The sequence below is a fragment of the Acinonyx jubatus genome, chromosome A3 (assembly GCF_027475565.1).
Source record: "Acinonyx jubatus isolate Ajub_Pintada_27869175 chromosome A3, VMU_Ajub_asm_v1.0, whole genome shotgun sequence".
Classification (NCBI taxonomy): Eukaryota; Metazoa; Chordata; class Mammalia; order Carnivora; family Felidae; genus Acinonyx; species Acinonyx jubatus.
The window spans coordinates 43,659,960-43,680,435 of NC_069388.1; the positions used below are offsets into that span (position 1 = coordinate 43,659,960).

General features: G+C 47.8%; 1 protein-coding gene across 2 annotated transcripts in view; it reads left to right on the forward strand.

Annotated features, from left to right (window-relative positions):
* The window catches only part of SLC24A3 (solute carrier family 24 member 3), a 481,010-nt gene that overhangs the window by 275,326 nt on the left and 185,208 nt on the right, over positions 1–20,476 (forward strand). For both annotated transcript variants that reach the window (XM_027069494.2, XM_053200292.1), the window contains exon 3: positions 6,198–6,274. In XM_027069494.2, coding sequence (XP_026925295.1) covers positions 6,198–6,274 — 77 coding nt within the window. The remainder of the gene's footprint in view (positions 1–6,197; positions 6,275–20,476) is intronic.

Consider the following 20,476-nt stretch of genomic DNA (forward strand, 5'->3'; position numbering starts at 1 on the left):
GCCACACCTTGCTTTATAGATGAGGAAACTGAGGCCAAGAAGTACTGGGCAGAGCCTTCTAGTCCACTGTGCCACCCTGTCTCTGTATACTCTTGTCTTGGACAGCTTCAGCTATTCTGAAAATACCATTTCTCAGGTGTGTTTGGGGCTTCAGAGTCTGTGCCGGCCAGGTGGGGAGTTTGCTCGGCCTCACGGAAGCCAGCTCAGCTGCTGCTGGCTGCTCTTTTCTTAACCCATTGGGCCAGCTGGACAAGGCTGATGTGTTCCATCCCAGTCAGTGCCTAGGGTCTGCTTTCTTTGGCATTCTTCATCCTGCTAACACTTATTAAGACACCTGCTATGTGCACTAACCATACTCTGAGCTTAATATGGAGGGAGCAGTGAAGAGGAATTGCAGGCCGTTGTTCAGATGGCCAATAGGCAAATCGAGGCCCCAAAAGGCTAAAACACACACTGCCAAAAGGCACACTGTGAAGAGTGCTAGGAGTGAGCCATTCATTTCCAGATGCCCAACTGAGGATCCTTTCCTTGTCCCCAGGCTGACCCCTTCCTTATTAGCATTAAAATAGTCATACCAAACTGCTTTAGAACCACAGCAAGCACTGTGGTTGGTGAAATAATAGTGTGTCTATAGTGCATAAGTAGAGGCTGATGAGATTGTTAGTAAACATTAAGAGCTTCCCTCAAACAAAGCTGCTGCCTTAGTGGGTCTGGTGACAGGGCTGTCCCTGAGTCATGTTCTCTACAACCAAGGTCATCTGGTAATGTCCTTTGCAAATGAAACAAAGAAGCCTCTAACATGGTGGAATCAATGCTTAATACAAGAACACGTTACAATGCAGGTAACTATAGTTGAAATCTTAACGTTTGGGCCTTACCATGCTGGATTCAGAATGCAAGTCCCAGAATAGTCTATCTGGGCCTTTATGCCTATGCACAGAGCCTCTCTTCTGCTACCTCCACCCGACACCCCACTGCTGTGTGCTGATGCCAGTGATGCACGAGCAAGTCATGGTCTCTCATTCCTACTCTTGCAGACTCCCTCTTCTTTTCTAGTTTCTACACAAGATATGCTTGGAGGATCATAGGGATGGGACGTTCAGGCTGGAGCAGACACTGGGCATCACCACACCACACATGCAGATGGTTTCTTGATGCACATGTGACTCTGTCTAGGGCCTTCTCTGGTACCATGAACACACTGACTTGGCCAGTGTAGAGCTGAGAAGAGTTAAGGTTCAGCCCTAAAGTGTTTAGGACAGCCTTCAACAGTGATGGATGACCATCCATGGACAATGCTGAGGCATATTCTACACTATCTCTCAGAGGGGTCCCAGCAAGTCTGAGCCTACTTTATCAGCCCCTTCTCTGACTTATGTCCCTCCTGTCCCATCATGGGATCACCTCCCAAATAAACTGCTGGCATTCAGATCTTTGTCTCAGGGTCAGCTCCTGAGACAGCCTCAGATATAGGCATATGTGACTATGAAGGAAGGCTCATTGCATGGAGGTAAAGAGGAGATCCTGGGCTTCCAGCTCAGATTTTCAAAGAAATCTTTTCTTGTGTCTTTTGTCAAAAGACAATGCAGCTATAAGAGTAAAATAAAATCTATGTATTCTTTGCAAATTGTGCACGAGCTTGGGGTGCCTAGGTGGCTCAGTCAGTTAAGCGTCTGACTCTTGATCTCAGCTCAGGTCTTGATCTCACAGTTTTGAGTTCAAGCCCTGTGTTGGGCTGTGTTGGGTGTGTGTTAGCTCTTTGAAATCACTGCTACTTAAAAAAATGTGTGCTAGCTCTTTGAAATCACTATTATATCTCATCACCAGCCCAGTACATGTTTTCATGGATGCACAATAGTGAATAAATAGCCAGAGAGGGATCCATGTCAGGAGAAGCTTCCTGGGAGAATACTTACCCTGGTTATTTTTTCCACATTGCTGTGAACCACCAATTAAGAATTTTGTTGTTGTTTGTTGTTTGTTGTTTGTTGTCTTTTCTGCCTTTCCCACTGCCTCTCATCACACCCATCCTTATTTCTGCCGCTGACCATCCAGCCACATCCAGATTCATGAGGAAGTCTGACAGCGGCCTGCTTGGCCAGGACTTCGGACAGCGCCTCAGCCCTTCCTGAACCAGCACTGGGCTCTGTGGGTCACCTTATCCAAGGACACAGCGTCCAGCACGGTCTTCTCCAAGAGCTCTAGCCAGGTCCCAGAGTTGACTGGGCATCTAGACTTCTGCCAAGACCCTTCCCCAACCAAAACATGAAGCCTAGTGGGTCCATTCATTCATGGTCATTACACATCCACTTGCTGTTTGTTGAGTGCCAAGGAAAATGCCAGGACTCAAAACACAGTGTATCACTTACTGACGTGGTACCCTTGATCGAGTCATACCGTGGGCCCTGGGTTAGCTCATGGATAAAGCAGCAGAGAAGCAGGGAGGCCAGAGCCGGCACAAGTGTGGACACCTTGTAGATGCAGACTGGTGGGAACTCTCCAGTGTCTTCACTCCCTCACATGCTGCCCTTAGCCCCATTTTTGCTCAAAACCACATTACTCCTCATATAGGAAGCCTGAAGGGCAGGAAGTAAAGAAGTAGCTGGCTTCAACATGTCAGTGATGGAACACCCCTCAGTCCCATGTCTGTACCCACCTCTACTCCTCATTGATGATAAGTGGTCCCTACGCATGATTGCTTTACAAGGCACCCATCACAGGTGGCTAAAGTTTCTCGAGGGTAATAGCTGTTGTGATCCATACAGTAACTTAGCATACTAGTCCTGTCTCTCGTCCTCTGGGGGCAGAAGGGCAATAGGATGGCACATTTAAACCCTGAACTGGCCAGTGTGGAAAAGCCCCATTGCAACTACATAGAGAAATGTAAAGGAAAAAAAAGAAGCCTAGCTTTTCCCTCTGGTGTGTGGTGGCAGAATATTGATCTGGTCAGACCCCCTACTTGGAGGAAGTCCCATGAAGGAAGAGGCCACCTAGCAGAGTGAGATTGCAAATAGATGCCAGTAGCTGGATAACAGCAGAGAGGGGTGTTACCAGGCCTGCATTTGCTGTGTGGGTGGCCCTGCTCTGCAGCTTTCCAGCTGTGGGTCTTCGAGTTGGAATCTAATCCTCTGTCCCTTGGGTTCCTTGTCTATAAAATGGCAATAATAGCTTTCTGGGAGGACAAAAATGGATAGTGGGTGTAAAGTACAAGGCATAGTTCTTGCCAGGAGCAGGTGCTCAGTGAATGTGTCATTCTGCCCAGGTTTGTCATGGCCACTGCCCACCAGAGCCTTCATCAGCCCATCTCAGTCCATCACCAGCCAGCCCATCCCAAGCCCCACCTCCCAAGGGCACTTAAATGTCTGTACAAAACAAAGGAACATCAGATGCGAAGGTAGTTGTTGTTTCTTCAGAACCAGAGATTGGGACACAATGTCTGGGCAAGTCCAGGTAAACATGGGGATCAGTCAGTGCTGGAAAGTCTCTGGCCCTGGGTGCTGAGAGGGGTGTGGGAGAGGCCTGCCCTGCAGGGCCTTTCCTCTCCTTAACTTTGTGCCCCTACCCACCAGTGGTGGCCTGTGGAAGTTGTCAATTTCCTAGGTTTAGGAGGTGGACAGAAAAGGACATTTCTCATGATTTCCAATCCACACTGAACAACATGGGGAGGGGACGGAAATGTGAAAGCCTTGGGATGGTTATTTGGACTATAATTTATTCACTTGCATTGAAAGTTCAGTTCAAAAGAGAAAAGCATTAGAAAGCATCTCTTGAGAGTGTAAGACATCCTATGTGCACAGGGAGAGCCAGAGGGTCGGGAAGGAAGGACAGACAAGAAATGACTGGGGGCTGGGATGCCTGGACAACTCTGTTGGTTAAGTGTCCAGCTCTTGATTTCAACTCAGGTCATGGTCTCGGGGTTCATGGTATCAAACCCCACGTGGGCTCCACACTGACCATGCAGAGCCTGCTTTGAATTCTCTTTCCCTCTCTCTCTGCCCCTTCCTCTCCATCTCTCTGTCTCTGTCTCTGTCTCTGTCCCTCTCTCTCTCTCTCTCTCAAAATAAATAAATAAACATTAAAAAAAATGACTTGGGACTGCAAAATCCAGGTCTCTCCAGGTCCAGCCTGTGTGGGCACTGTTGCCAGCAGAGAGGTTTCAGGAAGTAGAGGCATTTCTCATCAGGCTGGAGGGCTTCATCCAGCTCTGCTCACTGGACAAGAGCATGCTAGCCAGGGGCATTAGGCCTGTAGAGGGAAGATGCTAGAACAGAGGCCTCTCAGTAGAGTGGCTAGAGGCTTTGCAATGCCCAGGGCCAGATGGATGAACTTCAGGCTTAATCTGTGAACCCTTGTCCCCTCATGGTGATTTCCAGATTGTAGTGTCATTTGGTCTTCAAGGTGAAATCCTCCAGGCTTGCTCTCATTTTCCCATTCATTGATCAGGAGGACTCAGTGCAGCCTGTTTGGAACAGCTTTAGTTTAGAAAATCACTTAGGGGGATCATGACATCCCTGTCTTTCCTCGCCTCCCCCATTTCATCACATGAAGGATTGGACAACTGGCCAAGAGTTGCACGATGTGCTTATCCAGTGCTACCCTAGAAGCGGAGAGAACTTTTTCAAGGGATAGTTAAAGGCTTGTGTCTTGGGCAAACCCCCTGGCCAACAAGCCACAGTCTCAACAAGCCAGGTCTACAGCAGGACTGGGTCCCAGGTGTCCTGAGAAGTCACCACTTGCTCATTAATGTCACCATTTTGGGCTCCCCTCCTTCCCTGGTCTCATCACCTTCCTCATTCACAGCGTGTACAGGAGTCACCTCCAAACAAACTATGCACCCCGAAACCCTTGACTGAGAGTCTACTTTTTGGGAAACCCAGAATAAGACCAGCAGCAAGCAGGTGTCACGTTGTACATCTTTTCCATTGATTGGTGATGATTTCTCTACCTGTGAGCTAGAGAAGGACTGAGAGCTTGTGGAGCTCTGAGAGAAACGTCACTTGCATCAGCCAGCCGCATTTGCTGAAGATGATGCCGAGGGCAGTGTGGTGTGCACAGTTTCCCACGGAGCCTGATCTGATAACATCCTCCAGAGAGGAGAGGCTTATGAAGGCCCTGGCCATGATGCTGATTGGATTTTATGAGAGGAGGGAGAGAGGGTGAGCAGTTGGGGGTGGGGATAGCCCGGACTAATGGTATCATCTGTGCAGATAAAGATAGAAAAAGAAAGCAAACGCAAGGTGTGCTCAAGGAACAGCAGCCTATCCTGTCTGGTGGGAGTATGAGAGCCCATGTGACAAAGCTGGCTGTCGAATTGTTGTGCACAGCCTGACGTGCAGTACCTGCACAGTCATTGTTTGAGTGAATGAGTACATTCACTCAAAAGGTAAGAAGGCGGGAGAAGAGAAGAAAGCTCACGTGGGAAGCAGCCAAGACCAGCTTGGAACTGCCAGTGTACAGACTGGGGCTTTTATCTCCTAGCAGGGAAGTTTTGGAAGCAGGGAGAGGGGCATGAGCCGCTCTGTGCTTGATGGTCCAGTTCAGCAGTGGCAAATGTGGGTCAAGTTTGAAAAGGGAATGAGAAAGCAGGGAGAATGTTGTAACCGGTCCAAGGCCCTGGCAAACCAAGGCAGTCATGGCGGGGAATGAGGACCAATTTAGAGCAGGGGCTGTAATGCTCTATGTGTCATGGACCCCCTTGGTGATGCAGTGACACCTACAGACCTCTGCTCAGGAAAACATTTTTCAATGCATGTGATAAAATATATATGCTTACAGAAGGAAACTGATCATACTGAAATGAAATTGTTGGAGTATTAGGAAATAAAACCTGCATGAAGGTAGCTGCTGTATTTCCTCATTAACCCTCTAAATCACAAGGGGCCATCTACAAACTACCCAGATGTTGAAGTGATGAGTGAGAGCTTTTTTGACTATAATAGTATAATGTATCATGAAAATATCTGTTGGGGGCAGAGTCCCTGGTGCTTCTCACATTCCTGTGGTTTGCTGCCTACCTTCTTATCTGAAGGAAACACTCAATTCCAGATAAGAGATGTGTGAGCATAAAGATGTAATTTTTTTTTCATCCAAGTTTATGGATTCCACATGAAAACGAGGGCTGGTGATGCCATCCCAGAACTCCAGCACTGAAAACATTGTCATCTGTTCTGAGCTGGTTTTCTCTCTCCATTCTTTAGCCCTGCACGAATTCCCCAATGACATCTTCACCAACGAGGATCGAAGACAGGGGGCGGTGGTTCTCCACGTGCTCTGCGTAAGTACCCCTCTTGGGGCTCTGCCTGGAGGTCCAGAGGGGAGGCCTGGCTGGTGGTGGGTGGACAGTAAGTTGCATACATGGTGCACGTCCCCTGAGGCCTGTGGAGGACTGGCTCTAAATGTGCCCTCTATAGGAGGCCACAGATTCGGAAGCTGGAAGACACTGTATGTATTCTTTCCTTGATATCAGAGCCCAAACCATGGGCTCTGAGGGCAACCAGACTTGCTCGTTGCAATTTAACCTTGCTTCTCTCTCTGCTCAAATGTCACCCTCTTGGGAGCCCTTTCCTATCCAGCCTTTCTAAAAGGCCATTGTCTTTCCTCTTACCAGGCTTTCTTTTTCCTCCATATCACTGATCACTATCAGACATAATACGTTATTATTGTTTGTTTATTGCCCATCAGCCTCACTCACACGTAAGCTCCAGGAGAACCGCGACTTTGTTTTATACGTGGCTTCATTCTCAGATCTGTTTCTGGCACCTGGTAGGGACAAAGTAGTTGTTAAACTAATGGTAATGGATTAGACATAATGGCACTGGTGTAGCATCTGGAGTATAGTAGGCGATCTATAAGAGTGTGTTCTGGTTCTTAATGGACACCACTGCCCTAATTCTTCCTCAGTAGACCCAGTGGATTGAAGGCCTTCGGTTTTCCTTGTCCCCACTTGGAGAGTTTGGGGAGGCTGTGTGTGTGAAAATCTATCTAAGAGTGGCCCCAGAATCAGAAAGACACAGGCCAAATTCTGGACTAGCTATGTCACCGTGCTTTCCTGTCCCTATGCATTCTCCCCCTGAATGCTCTTGATTCCATTTTGCTTATTTACTGCTGTGAAACAAATTCTCCAAATTGAGTGACATACTCAATAACCGTCCTAGTTGCTCATGCGTTCTGTGAGTCAGTAGTTCAGAAAGGGCATGGAGGGAATGTCGTACCACAGGATCTGGGCCTGAGATGGAGTAATTCAGATGGCTGGCAGCCACGCTTCTGGCTGGGGCCAGAGCCCCTGGTGCTGGAGGACCCTTCCCAAGAGGGTTTCTCCATTCTCATGTCTGGTGTCCAGGCTGGGGTGGCCAAAGAACTGGCTCAGCTGGGATGTTGACCACAGCACCTCTGTGTGGCCTCCGCAGCATGGCTCTGTGTGGCCCAGGGCTTGGAGAAGGAGGAAACCCCATGGCCTTTAATGCCCTAGCCTTGGAAGTCATACACACCATTTCCACCAGACTGTCTTGCAAGTTACAAACCCACCATGACTCAAGGGGAGGGAACAAAGACCTTACTTTTCAGTCCACACCTGGAGAAGGCTAGTGGGCACCCCCTGGACTCTGGAGTCAGACTGGAGCCCAGCTCTGCTGTCTTTGCTTTGTGTGTGACTTCTGACAAGATATTTAGCCTCTCTGGACCCAGAATCTGTCCTAAGCCTGACTCCCTTTATGGTGAAAGCAATCAACTCTTCAGGTCTTTCCCCACTTGCGCCCCCCCCCCCCACCCAGAACCCTTTTCTTGAAGAAAAGTCATGAGAAGTCTTTTTTTAGCAAAGACATTCTCTAAAAATACCAGAGAAAGTAGACTCTTCGCAATCCTCCCTACCTTTCAGAAGAGTCAAATGCACAGAGCAATTAAAATGGATGCCAGGTGCCTCCTTAGGCACCGAGGAGGCTCCCCTGTCTCAAGGCTGAGGATCCCCAGTCACTGAGTTCGATGCAGAATTCCCCTGTAGCCATTAACACCCAGATGCCTCAAAGTCAGAGGCATGAGATTTCCACTCTTGGCACAAACAGTGCGAGTGTCCATCCTCCCAGGGCAGTGTCGTCACCTGCAGCTGGCAGAGTCCTTCTCCCCATCTCCCCTCGCAGGTCCTCTGAATCCAACTAAAGGCAGAGCTGAGTGCATTTACCTTGTTCTTCATGAGCCAGGGGTTACCCATAAGGCCTCTGTCTCCATGATCATACAATTCCCAGGGAGGGCATGAAGACAAAACAGGACAAAAACAGATAAATCCCCCTTACACACTCCCTTGCAAGAGTGGACACAGGCCTGCAGGTTAGCGCTTTGTCACCCTTGGTATCTAATACTACAGTTAGCTCCTGCCCTGGGCCCTGCATTGTAAAAATCACAGCGGCAAGGAGTCCAGGGGCCAAGGTCAGCATCCACCCCTTCATGACCCTGCTCTAGGCACATGGATGTTCAGAATTCTCTGCTCAAATGGCCTGTGCCTGCTGCTGAAGCCTGTGTGGGCCTCCTTCTCAGATCTGCCACTTGGAGGGAAGAGACCCAGGTAGAGAAGCTTGAACTTGCTGCTGGGGGTGTCCACACACACATGCATGTCATGCAGGGTGGAGCCAGGCTTGGATGAGGAGGACCTCTTCTATGCGTCAGAGGCACATGATACGGCGGGCCTGCTGGTGCCCTCCCTGAGGTCAAGGGCCAAATTTTATGTTTTCCTACCCACAAGAATATAAGGATGTAAACCTTATGAAGAAGCCTTTTGTACAGTGTCTGGTGCATTGAACAACAAAATTGCACAGTTCAGCACAGGAATGCAAGATTCTTTTTATCCCCTTCACGTACCATGGTACCTGGTACACTTAAAATGCTCAGGAATTGTTAGATGAACATCACTGGATATGAAGATAAACACCACCAGAGCCGACCTGTGGTATTTTGGTGGCCAGATGATTACATGAGTCGAAGCTGCAGGGAGCTGAGTGTAGATTTCCTGCTCTCAGCCACCTGGAAAGCATTTCTGAGCCCCTGTATGCAGTAGCGCTGGGCTGGACCCCTCCAGAACCCCAAGATACAGCTTCACCCTGAACAGAGCCATTGTCTTGTGGGGGGACCCCATTATGGACAACCCCTGCCATGCTAAGTGCTGCCCATGCTCTGTGCCACGTGCTTTAGGAGCACAGAGAAGTCCACATCCAGTGTCGGGAGGCGCAGTTGAGCTGGAGTAGGTTGGCATTTTCCGACGATGGGAGAAAAGGGACTCCAGGCAGGAAAGGGAAATCCGTGATCAAAGATGTAGAGACTCAAGAGTACAGGGGGTCTGGAGTGAACAGAAATGAAGGACAGGGAAGGTTGTGGGGGGAGCAGCACCTGGAGGCGCCACGAGGTGACTCCGCTGCAGAGTTGGAAATGGGGGGAAGCAGATTCCTGATCTCGTCATCCCTCCTTGCCTAGGGAGTAGGGTTAGGCACGGCCAGAGAGGACCCAGTGTGGTCTGCACTCTAGTCAGGTGACAAAGACCCCGGCAGGCCAGAGAGAAAGGCTCAGGGCCATTTGGACAGGGGTCCCAGAGTCCCAGGTATCCTGAGAATACTGAAGGCCTGGGGAGGAAGGTCGAGAAGGGGTGTGGGGAACTGAACATCACTCAGATGCCTGTAAGCACCTGAAGAGCAATGTCTGCCCATCCAGTGAGGTGAGGGTCCCAGAGGTGTGCCCTGTCACTTCAGCCTACCTCAGGTTGAGGGCCATGGGCCCGTCCTTTCATTGGGATTCACTGACTGTCATTTTGGATTTAGACCAGGGAGCCCAGTCCTTTCAGATCTTAATCTGACACCTGACTGAACTTTGCATTTGTGCTCAAACTCAAACTTCCCCATTCCACTTGGGCCCCATGGGTTTGCTTTATGTGTGGGGCCCCATAAAGCCCATAGCCTTCAGCCACAGTTGGTTCCTGGTCTGTGGAAATGGATGGTTCTGAGGACACCCCAAAACAATCTTTTAAATCTTAGCTATCACAACATGCTTCTCTTTTTCTTTTCTTTCATGCAGATAATTTCCTCTTTTGTGTGAGCTTCATGGAAATCAAGCAGCCGTTTTCCTTTTTTTTTTTCTTTTTGAGAGAGAGACAGAAGGGAGCAGAGGGGTAGAGGGAGAGGGAGAGAGAGAATCTTAAGCAGGCTCCATAGCCAGTTCAGAGCCCGATGCAGGGCTTCATCTCACAACCGTGAGGCCATGACCTGAACCAAAATCAAGAGTTGGACGCTCAACCAATTAAGCCACCCAGGTGCCCCCAGATAGCCATTTCTGATTAAATTTTCCAAATGCTTTAGCTTCAATTTTTCCTTGGATCTTTCTGGTTTTGTGGATTTCAAAAACGCTAAATCCTGGGATTGCCCTACAAGAAATATTTCTATTCCTTCTGACTGTTCTTCATGTATGGGTTCCTTACCAGTGTGGAAATTCATTATTGGTGTAATAACTTTGTCAACAGTGAATATCCCCAAGAAAACACACTTGTCTTAGGACCTGCTTTTGTAGCCAATCTGTTCTAGTATTGAGACACTAAAAGCAAGATTCTCTGTCAGTGAGGAAAGTTGCACCCTATGAACTCATGGAGCCTGCCCTAAATAGAGAAGCCAGTGAATAATTTTCTAGGATCATGGTTTGTTTGTGATTTATAAATATCTTGTAAAATTTGCTAATTCTCCTGTTGGTAGGTAGTTGAATCTTGGAGATTGTAAGCCAAGGTATACATTTTCTCGTCTAGTAAAAGAAGCTTTAAATAATCAATATTTGAAATTCTTTCTCGAAACAAATCTGTCCTTAGTAAGTTAACTTCCATTGCAGAAATGAATACCCTCCATGTACCTTGTCAGCTTTCAAAAGTAGTCTTCCTAAGTTCAAGCCTTCTTTTCACATTTTTAATGTAATTTCTCTCTTCCGGCAGACAGGTATTTCTGTATGCGTGTGTGTGAGGTAGTATAAAGTATAGCACTCCTGGAAATGAAGGAATAGCCCTTATGAAGGCAAATTCCTGCTAAGTGAGTCCGGCAGGCATTTGGGCTCTTTAACTGGTCCAGCAACTCAGACCCATTCATGGACCAGCCCAGGAAAGAAACAGCAGTGAGAATGTTTCTGATGTCCATCTTCATATGCTAAAACATGGATATGCTTGGAGAAGCCCCACAGGAAACTTGGGCATCAACTCTGTGCACACAGAAGGGACTTCATTCTCTGTGGAGTGTTCGGGCAACCACCATCTGGGCTACAGGAAGCTTTCCAAGGCAGCAAACCTAATGCATTGGTCACTGGGAGGTCCCCTGGCCATTTGCCTGAGGCCCACTTTGTCCAGTGGTGGGGACTCCCTCATCTACATCTACATCTTTACTGCTCCCCAATATCCAGTGCCTATTTTAGGGGCTCATGTGTATTCAGAAGAGGTGGGATGTACACAGGATGCAATATTTCAGAAGTACAGGCAGTATTTTTGTGCTGGGTCATCAAGCCGGGGCTTCCACAATGTGGAGGTTCTCCAGGACTGGCAGTGAGGACCATTAATGTCAATCCCTGTGGCATCCTTGTATGATGGTGTCTGGGGCTGGATCCTGAATGTGGGGGTCTTCCCAAGCCCCCAGCTCCTGATTATATTTCTTTCCTCCTCATGTAGCCCAGGGACTTTTAAATCTGGTCTGGGAATTTAGGGGAACCTGCTCTGTGAGCCTGCCTCCAAATTCTTATTCCCAGATCAATCTGCTTTTTAAACTCAAAAGTTTGCTCATTTTTGTCTCATGGTTCTATTAAGACATCATTGCTCTCCACAAAGTGGCAGAGGAAACCAGTTGGCATTGGTCAAGGCCCTGGGGATAGAGGTGTTGAAAAGTGATGGGATGTGAGGAAGGGGGGACTATTCAAATACCAGCCTCCCTCTGGAATTGTGGTTTTTCTAGGTCTGTTCCATATTGCTTTGATGTTGCTGTATTCCCAGTGCTCCCAGCCAACTTGAGTGTCAGGATGACTAGATATCTCCATCCCACCCTCCCTTGCCACACCAGCTCTGTTCCCATACTGGCCTCTTTGTCCCTCATTTTTTTCCTGCCTGACCATGGGTTACCAGCGGGCTTATGGGTTGACCTCTCCTGGGTCAGGTCCTAACCAGTCAGCATGATTAAAACACCAGACTTCTGGAGGTACAGAGGATGGAGCAGCTCCCAAAGGAGGAGTCTGGGCTCTCTGACCCCAACCCCCAACAACCCCCCTCCACCCAGAGTGTAAGCAAAGGCTAATTGGGATATGTTCTTGGAAAGGCTGGGTGGGGGTCCTTTCTGGGGAGAGCCCACATCCTGGGTGGGAAGGGCTCCCTTACTCCTCTCAGACTTTGGTTCCCCTGTCAGTCTTGGAGGAGGAAGCCATCTGGAAGGAGCCTTTCCAAAGGATGTCATTTCCTTGTGGCTTGAGCTTCTAGTTCTCTCTGCCATTTAATTTTAATATCTGGAGTAGTTCCTCTGATGTGCTCCTCTCCCCGGGGCCCAGACTGCTTTCGTTAAGAGCCAGAGAATAAACTATTTGATGCAACGGCCAGTTATTCGGGGGAAGAAGGGCCAGGGTACCAGCGGGAGGTGGAGAAGGCCCTTTCCACTACCCACACATCACGCCAGCCCCTGAAGAGGCGGCTTTGTGTGTCAAAGCTCACGGTCTACCTCCACCCCGGGGGTGACTTTTGTCTCTCCAAGTCTGTCTCCTTGCTTTTATGGCTCTGAAATTCAAGTCAGCTTTTACAGACCAGCCCTATCTAATAGAACTTTCCATGCTGGTGGAAATGTTCTCTGTCTATGCGGTCCAGTAGGGGCAGCTGCTGACCCGTGTGTGGTTGTTGAGCACTCGAAGTGTGGTTAGCATGACTGAGGGACTTATTCTTTGTTTTATTTCATGTTAATGAACATATATTTAAATAGCCACTTGTGACAAGGGACTGCCCTAGAAGGCCTTCAGATGGGTTCTGATTCAGCACCTTTTCTTCCTTTTTTTTTTTTTTTTTTTTCCATGTTGTCAGCTTGAAATCAAGAAGCAGAGATGGTCAGGAAAAAAGGTCACCTGCAAAGGGGTGATGTTCCCTTACTCTGTCCTCTTCAGGGCTAGCCTGGATTTAGCAGTTCAAACAGGATGCAGGGAAGACATTGCCAGGGGAGAACGGGATGTTCGCTGAGGAGGAAGGACACTGAGATTAGGAGTGAGAACACTGGTATGTCACCCACAGGCTTTGCTTTGGACCAAGTCACAGAACGTCTGGCCTCACTTTCCATATCTGTCCAGTGGAAGTGCACAGTAGGTGCTCAGTAAATGGTAGGGTTTTAATCTTCACCTTCTCCCCATCCTACAGCCCTCCAAGGGCAGCTCACCTGTGATTAACCTGTTACAAACACCTGTCATGGGACCAGAGCCAGATCCATTCAGAGACAGCGCCGTCCCTGTGAGCAGCCAGACGGGACATAAGGGAGGCCTCTGTGTAGCTGGCATTTGGCCAGGCCCAGGGCGCTGGGAGACAGGCTACTGTGAGGGAGGGGGGTTGAAATTTAAAGGAACCTGCATGATCTGATCAGCAAGGTCCCAGCAGCGGTTCATTCGCTGGGCAGACGTGTTTAGTTAAGGGATTTCACCCTGCAAGAGAAGAATGATTAGAAGAGTTTGTGGAATTTGCTGTTTACTCTTGGAAAAGTGCTGAGCATGTCCTTAATTTGTCAGTGTCAACACAGAGCTAAAACTGGCGTCCAGAGAGGATTAGCACAAAGAGAGTAAATTATTATGTTTCAATAGATCCTAAGTTATTCCCTCCCCTCCTTGCTCCTGGGACTCCCTTCAGAAGGCCCAGTTTTAACCATTAGGTCCTTGCTGGGAGATTAATTCCCCAGGACCCCTGAGCTGGATACATAGCATGAACATGGGTTAGAGCACGCTCTGGGAATGAAATCCAAATGAGTTCCTGTCCTGGCTCTGGCACTGATTAGCTGCATAGCCACAGGCAAGTTGCTTTGCCTTGCCTTGCCTCAGTTTCTTCCTCTGTCCCTGGAGATAGATTCAGCACCTGCCTGCCTCATCAGCTTGCTCTGAGGAATACATGAAGGCAGGTGTGCCAAGCTCTTGGCAGAGTGTCTGGCACTGCATAGATGATACCCTACCTCTACCCCCTTACACTTGCAACTTGTGTGCCTGCCCACCTCCCAACTCCCAGTCCCCGCAACTCTGAGCCCATTCTACCAGAATGCAGGACAGCCCAGAAGTAGCCCTCAGATGGAGTGGGGTTGATTGGTAAATAGCTCCGCTCCCTCACGCCCCAGTTGGGCTGTATGAAACACAGGTTCCACCTTCTCCCAAGACTTGGCCAGAGCAGGAATAAGCTCTAGGTGCCTATCCAGGACCCTGCTTGATGACACCTTGATCAGCTGCCCCTCTTCCCCAGCTCATTTTTCTGCTTGTCTGTTGGTGCTTTTTGGGACCTGCCCCCCTCCTCTTCCAGCTGAAGGGCTTACACTGGAATCCTGGTATCCAGTTCTGCTTCTGAGGCACAGATTGAATAGATATAACCTACCATTATTATGAGGCAAATTAGGTCCCTTTCTAAAATTCAAGATGCAGAATTCAGAGACTCCAGTCCCTCATAGACATCCACAGAGCAAGAGGTGACATGCATTGATCTCCTGTCTCTGTGGCTCATATCCTGAACCCAGTGCAATACAGAAGGAGCTTGGGGAATGAACTCTGGAGCAAACAGTAGGAAATTTGGCCTTATGAAGAGCCCCAAACAGTGATGGCAGAGAGCATGCACGTGACTTACATTCCTAACATTAACCCATGGAGGACAGACACCTGTAGCCTGCTGTATGCTCCTCTTTGTCTTACTTATCTATTACTTGGTTCACTCCATCCACTGGCTATGTTTTTTAACTTATTTTGTTAGATGGAAAATAAATTTTATTTATGTGTTCCTCTGAGATGATTTTTCCAGCGGTCACAATTTGTATGCAGTACTTATGTGTTCACTATTTGAAATTTTGTAGTAGTTTTTTTCTGTGAAAATTAGAAGTTCAAAAACGTAGTAAGCCATGAGGTACTGCTATTTGGATTTATCACATGCCCTAGCTTAAAGAACTAGTCTTTACCACGTATTCAGCAAATCAATCTGGATAAAATAGTCAATTAAGTACTCTAATTTATCACAAAATACCCCATGTATTTTAAGTGTTGGTGCCCAGTGGTTTGGATCTTTGTCAGTAGTTTCCTGGCAATTCTGTTCCCTGGAGAACCTCCATATAAGACCTGCTGTTTATCATGCCTCAAGACATCAGAATAAGTGCTCTCCAGAGGGAAGTTTTTTATATTCCCTCTATCTATCATTCCCCCCACCCTAACCCTGCCTCTGGTGTAGTACAGAGATTCCAGATAGGAGTTTCAAGTTTAACAAAAAACCTGACCTTAAAGCCCAAAAGCTTCTGCATCCAGGGGCCCAGATCTGCAGCCTCTTCCACAGTTTGAGGAGCCAGTTTCCTTCTTGGATCTGTACCAGAGGAGCTCCTGTGGCCAAGATGCATGTCTCAGACAGGGCTCCCCCAGAAGGTGACCCTGAGACAAGGAGTTCAGGGCCTATGCTCCCTTTGGGGGATGATGCCGGGAAGCACCCTGAAGAGGGAGGCAGAGGAGGGAGTCAGACAATAAGGGCTGTGTGGTGAGGCCAGTTACCCACTGTGGGCAGGGTGGCTGGAGCTTCACTGCACAAGGAACGGCAGACAGTGGAGAACACGCCCCCCTGATTACCCTAACTGAGGTGCGAGGGGACCACAGCCTCCTCTCAGTCACTGGCCGAGGGCTGCACTTCCATGGGAGCTGAGCCACTCCAAAGCCCTGGTCAATAGATGGAAGTTGTGCCAGGAACGAGTGCCAAGGATGAGGATGGGCACTGACGGTGTCTGCCATGAGATGGACCCGCCAAGCCACCCCAAATAGGAGCAGACTTGCACCTGTGCCCATCCCTTGAGCTCGCTCTGAAGATGCTAGCCAGCGACTTTTCTCTGCCTCTTCTCCCCAGCTTCACCCTCAGAGTCCGAATCCAGCAAGTGTCCTCTGTGTGAGTTTATCCGGCTGGGGACTCCTGAGGCTGGTTGTTTGTCAGACTGTCCTGTAGCTTTCCACAGTCTGTCGGAACCTGCTTGGGTTGGGGGTGGCGGAAAAAGCTGTTAACCCTTTCACTGAGGGAACTGTGTGAGGTGTGCAGCTACCCAGTTCTGATACCCCCACAAAGAAGACCTATCACTGCTCCCCCAGGGGTGTGCAGTGTCTTCCCTCTTTCCCCACAAGGATCTTTTCTTGGCCCCGAGCATTTTTTCCCTTCCCAGTCTTCCCTCCAGCACTGCCTCCAACTTTGAACTTGACAAGTTCTGTTAGTTCTACTGTTTCTCAGCATTCATGTGAAGGTAAAGAGTGTAAGCCCTGACTCTGCCACAGACTGCCCCCATGACCTTTACTACTCAGGACCTCAGTTTCCTCATCTGTGTATGAGAACGAGGCTAGCACCTGCTTCATAGGAGTTTTGTTGCCAGGTAAGAGAAAGTTGGTAGCATGCTTGGTAATGTGCCTCAGACATCACAGGAACAAGAAAAAGTTAGCTATTATATTACTTTCATTGTTCTACCCTGGATCAGTCTCTGGTCGCCTCTTGTCTGGATGATGGCCATCAAACTTGTCTTCCTAGCTTCAGTCTGTTCCCTTTCAATCAAAATTCAGCACCACTCATACCAGATCAACCAGATCATACCAATCTTGAGGGACATGTCCTGGTCATGTTTCGCTCAGAACTCTCCCCTGCTCATGTCCCTTCCTAGCAGGGCTGACAAGGCTTGGAAGTGAGGCGGGGGGGGGGCGGTGGATGTCAGAATCAGACCACCTGGGTTCAAGTGCCAGCCTCACTGCTCTTTAGGTACATTAATAGCGTTGGGCAAGTTAACTTAATTCTCTGTGCCTTAGTTTTCCTGTAGCTTGAGAATATTGGTAGTATCTGCTTTGGAGATGCTGTCTTAGTGCTTAGAGCACAGCCTGGCACTTTGGAAGTGCTCGTAATTGTTAGTCATTGTCCTTATTGTTATTTCAGAATGTCCCCACCATCCATATGTCAACCAGTTTTCCAGTCTTTCTTCTTTTCTTCTATATACTTGTATATCATAGTCTAGCAAAAATGGATTCTTCACCACTTGCCAAGCAATCCCAGGTGCCTTCCTGCTTCTGCTTCCTGACCAGCTTCCCATTATTTTCAGTCTCCTTGCAATTCTCCTGCAAGCTTCAGCTGGATGGTATATCCTCCTTGAAGCTTTCTCTTACTCCCCATAAGGAGAAGTGGGACTTTACATTGGCTCAAATCTGTCTCATATTCTAAATTACCACTTTGTTCATCTTCCAAGGAACTCCATGCAAGCTGCCCTCTGTTATAACCTGTGTCTTACCTCTCCCCCTCTTGCCGAGTTGGGACCATGCTTTAGTCATCTTCATGTTCCCATAACACCCAGCATGGCAGCTTGCCAGCAGGAATTGCTTGCTAAAGGTGTAGTATGTAAGTAAATGAATGAATGAAATGAGCTTAGTATCTTGGCTGTTGAGTATAGGGTCTGTTCACTAAAAATAATATGATCTTTTCATAAGGTTCTGGGGGTTCGTCAATCCTGACTATAATGAGATGGTCTTTTGGAGATAGACCTTCACTGAGAGAAGTGTACTGAGTTAAATGCTCAGGATACCCCAGCATCTGAGGCAGGAATGAGTGAGTTAAATCAAAAACCCAGAGGCCTCCTACTTCAGTGACCTGCCTTTCTCTCCATGATGTTGGTGCTGCCCAGGTAGCGTGGGCATTACAAAGATCCAGTGGCAGGGGAGACCATCCCTTGCAGAGATGTGTATGTTGCACAATTTCACAGTTACTCAAAATCCTTTCTGAATATTTGTACAAAGACATAGCAGCTAAACAAACAACATCATTAATGATAATCACAATGTTCTCTAACTCCATTAAGCTAAATTCTTTCCCTGAAAGGTTGGCCTCGACCTACTAAGGTATTTTTTCCACAACCAAAAGTAGGGCCCACATGTGAAAGGCACTCAAATGTGTTCAGTTAAGGATGAGCAAAAGTGGGGCTTTGGGAACACAGCTTCAGTTTCCTAAACCCCATTCAGCCTGGGGGACCCAATGATAAATACCTATTTGTCCCAGATACCAGGGTTCTCCTCGGATCCTCCCTTTCCCTAAGATCCTGGGGAATTTCTTGCTGTCTTCAAAGGCCCCTGAAGATTTTCCAGAACTGTTGTTCTCTTGTTCTTACACTTTTAGGAATCTCAAGGATCCCCAAAGATAACTTGCCCTTTCAGTGTTTACCAGCTGTTTCGTTGGGGAATTTGGAACCAGTTCCCAAGGAGCTGATTCAGAGGACATTTGGAATAAACTGTCAACCATCAACTCTCCCCTCTGGGCCCAAGATGGTATACGCGTATTCAACTCTTTAGCCATGGAAAGATGTGTATCCTTGACAACCTATGGCACTCTCTTCAAGAGTTTTATTTCCTGAGGTTCTCTTCACCTTTCTCCCATCAATTCTAAAGCTGTTTGCAAATAAATTCCTGGTGACATGCTTTTTCCTCTATAAATCTCAAAGCAAGTATGCAAATATGGCCCTCATTCTTGATCCTTTGGTTGGGATGCTTTTCATTGATTCTCCTGACGTATCCTCAGCTCCTTGCCCATGAGTAGATTCCAAAGGTGATCATGGAATCTGTCTTGTAGGCTACTTCATTGGCACTCTGACTGTTCTCATCTTATGTGCAGAGGGGGAGGCCTGAGGATCTATTTTTTCCCTTCCTGAACTTGTGAGAACTGTCTTTTCCTTTGTGCTGTGTACTACAGGGATTAAGGCAGACATGTATTTTTGGCAGTTAGCGTAATGCTTTTCAACATCTGGAGCTGTGACGGGACCAGCAGTTTTGGCATTTGCTGGGCCCTCTCATCCTCTCCTGGACACAGGCCCAAGTTCATTTGACTGTATCACTATTTCTGGTTTTACAGAGTTGCTTGAGGCAAGACCCATTACTCTCCTCTGAAAAGGGCAGGGCTTGGAGGGTAATTTTATCCCCAGGCTCCTATGCACATAACACATCAGAATAGACACATTCCACATACATCTGTGTACATCTATAGATACAACTACCCATTTTAGAAAGACAATGGGAAATAATTTTTAACATATTAGACACAACTACTTAAAGTGGGATTCTGGAGAAATAAAGGGGTGTGTGTGTGTGTGTGTGTGTGTGTGTGTGTGTGTGTGTGTTTGTAATGTTTGCCTTGGCAATTCAGCATGGGTTGACACGGAGTCAGAATATAGTCTGAAACAGAGCTATGAGTTTTTAAAAGACAGCGACCTTTATTCTCCTTTATAACTTATTTATCCCTTAGTTTGGCCACCTCAGCAGTTGTCACCACCATCCATTGAGTTGCTGAGGCTGGACACTGGAATCAGCATTGACTCCTCCCCTTGCACCCCACTCATCAACAAGTCCTGACCATTCCACCTATGTCTCCATCCCATCCCATCTCCACCTCTGCTGGCATGGTCATCATTTAGGCTACCATCATCCCTCATCTGGACCAGGATCTCCCCTTCAGGTGCACATTCCATATAGTGGTCCAGGTGTCCTTTAAAACATATGTGAGGATAAGGAGTGTGCATTCTAGCCCTTCTGACCTCTCCAAACTCACCTCACCTGCCGTGCATGCCACACTTCAACCCCACAGACCTGCACCCCATTCTTCAAATGTTTCAAGCTCATCCCCCCTTAGGTAACTGGGCACATCCCCTTCCTCTGATTGCACTCAGACCCTCTGTACTGCTGTCTCGTGCAGGTTTTCACTCACATCTCAATCCTTGCTCGCCTGTGAATACTCAGTAACAACCTGCTGTCTAAAATTTCTGCTCCAATTTTTGCTCTGCTGGCAAAGGAACCCGATTTTCTATACCAAAAATGGCAAAAAAGCAGATTATCTTGTCTCCCTTCTTATAGTAAATAGACAAGTCAGCTCAGAGAGGAATCTGTTCAAACTAGAAAGAGTTCAGCATGACCGAAGAGATAATTTACCTTGTCATCCCTTATCAAATTATCTGGCCCTCATTAAAATTAAAAAAAAAACTGTTGGAAAGGAAGGGTAAAGCTCTTCTGTGAGTGTATTAACATAACTTGATTTAGTGATGGTGTTGGCATGGAGTTGGGGCACAAAGAGGGAAGGGAAGTGGGTATACTGCACTGTAGGATATAGAAGGACTTTGGTTGTGATATTTCTAATAACAAAATGCAAAGAAATCATACTCACTGGGCATCAACAGGATAGCCATGCTACTGTGAGTGTCTTTAAATCAATTGAGTGCTGAGGGGCTCTCTCTGTTTATTTTTT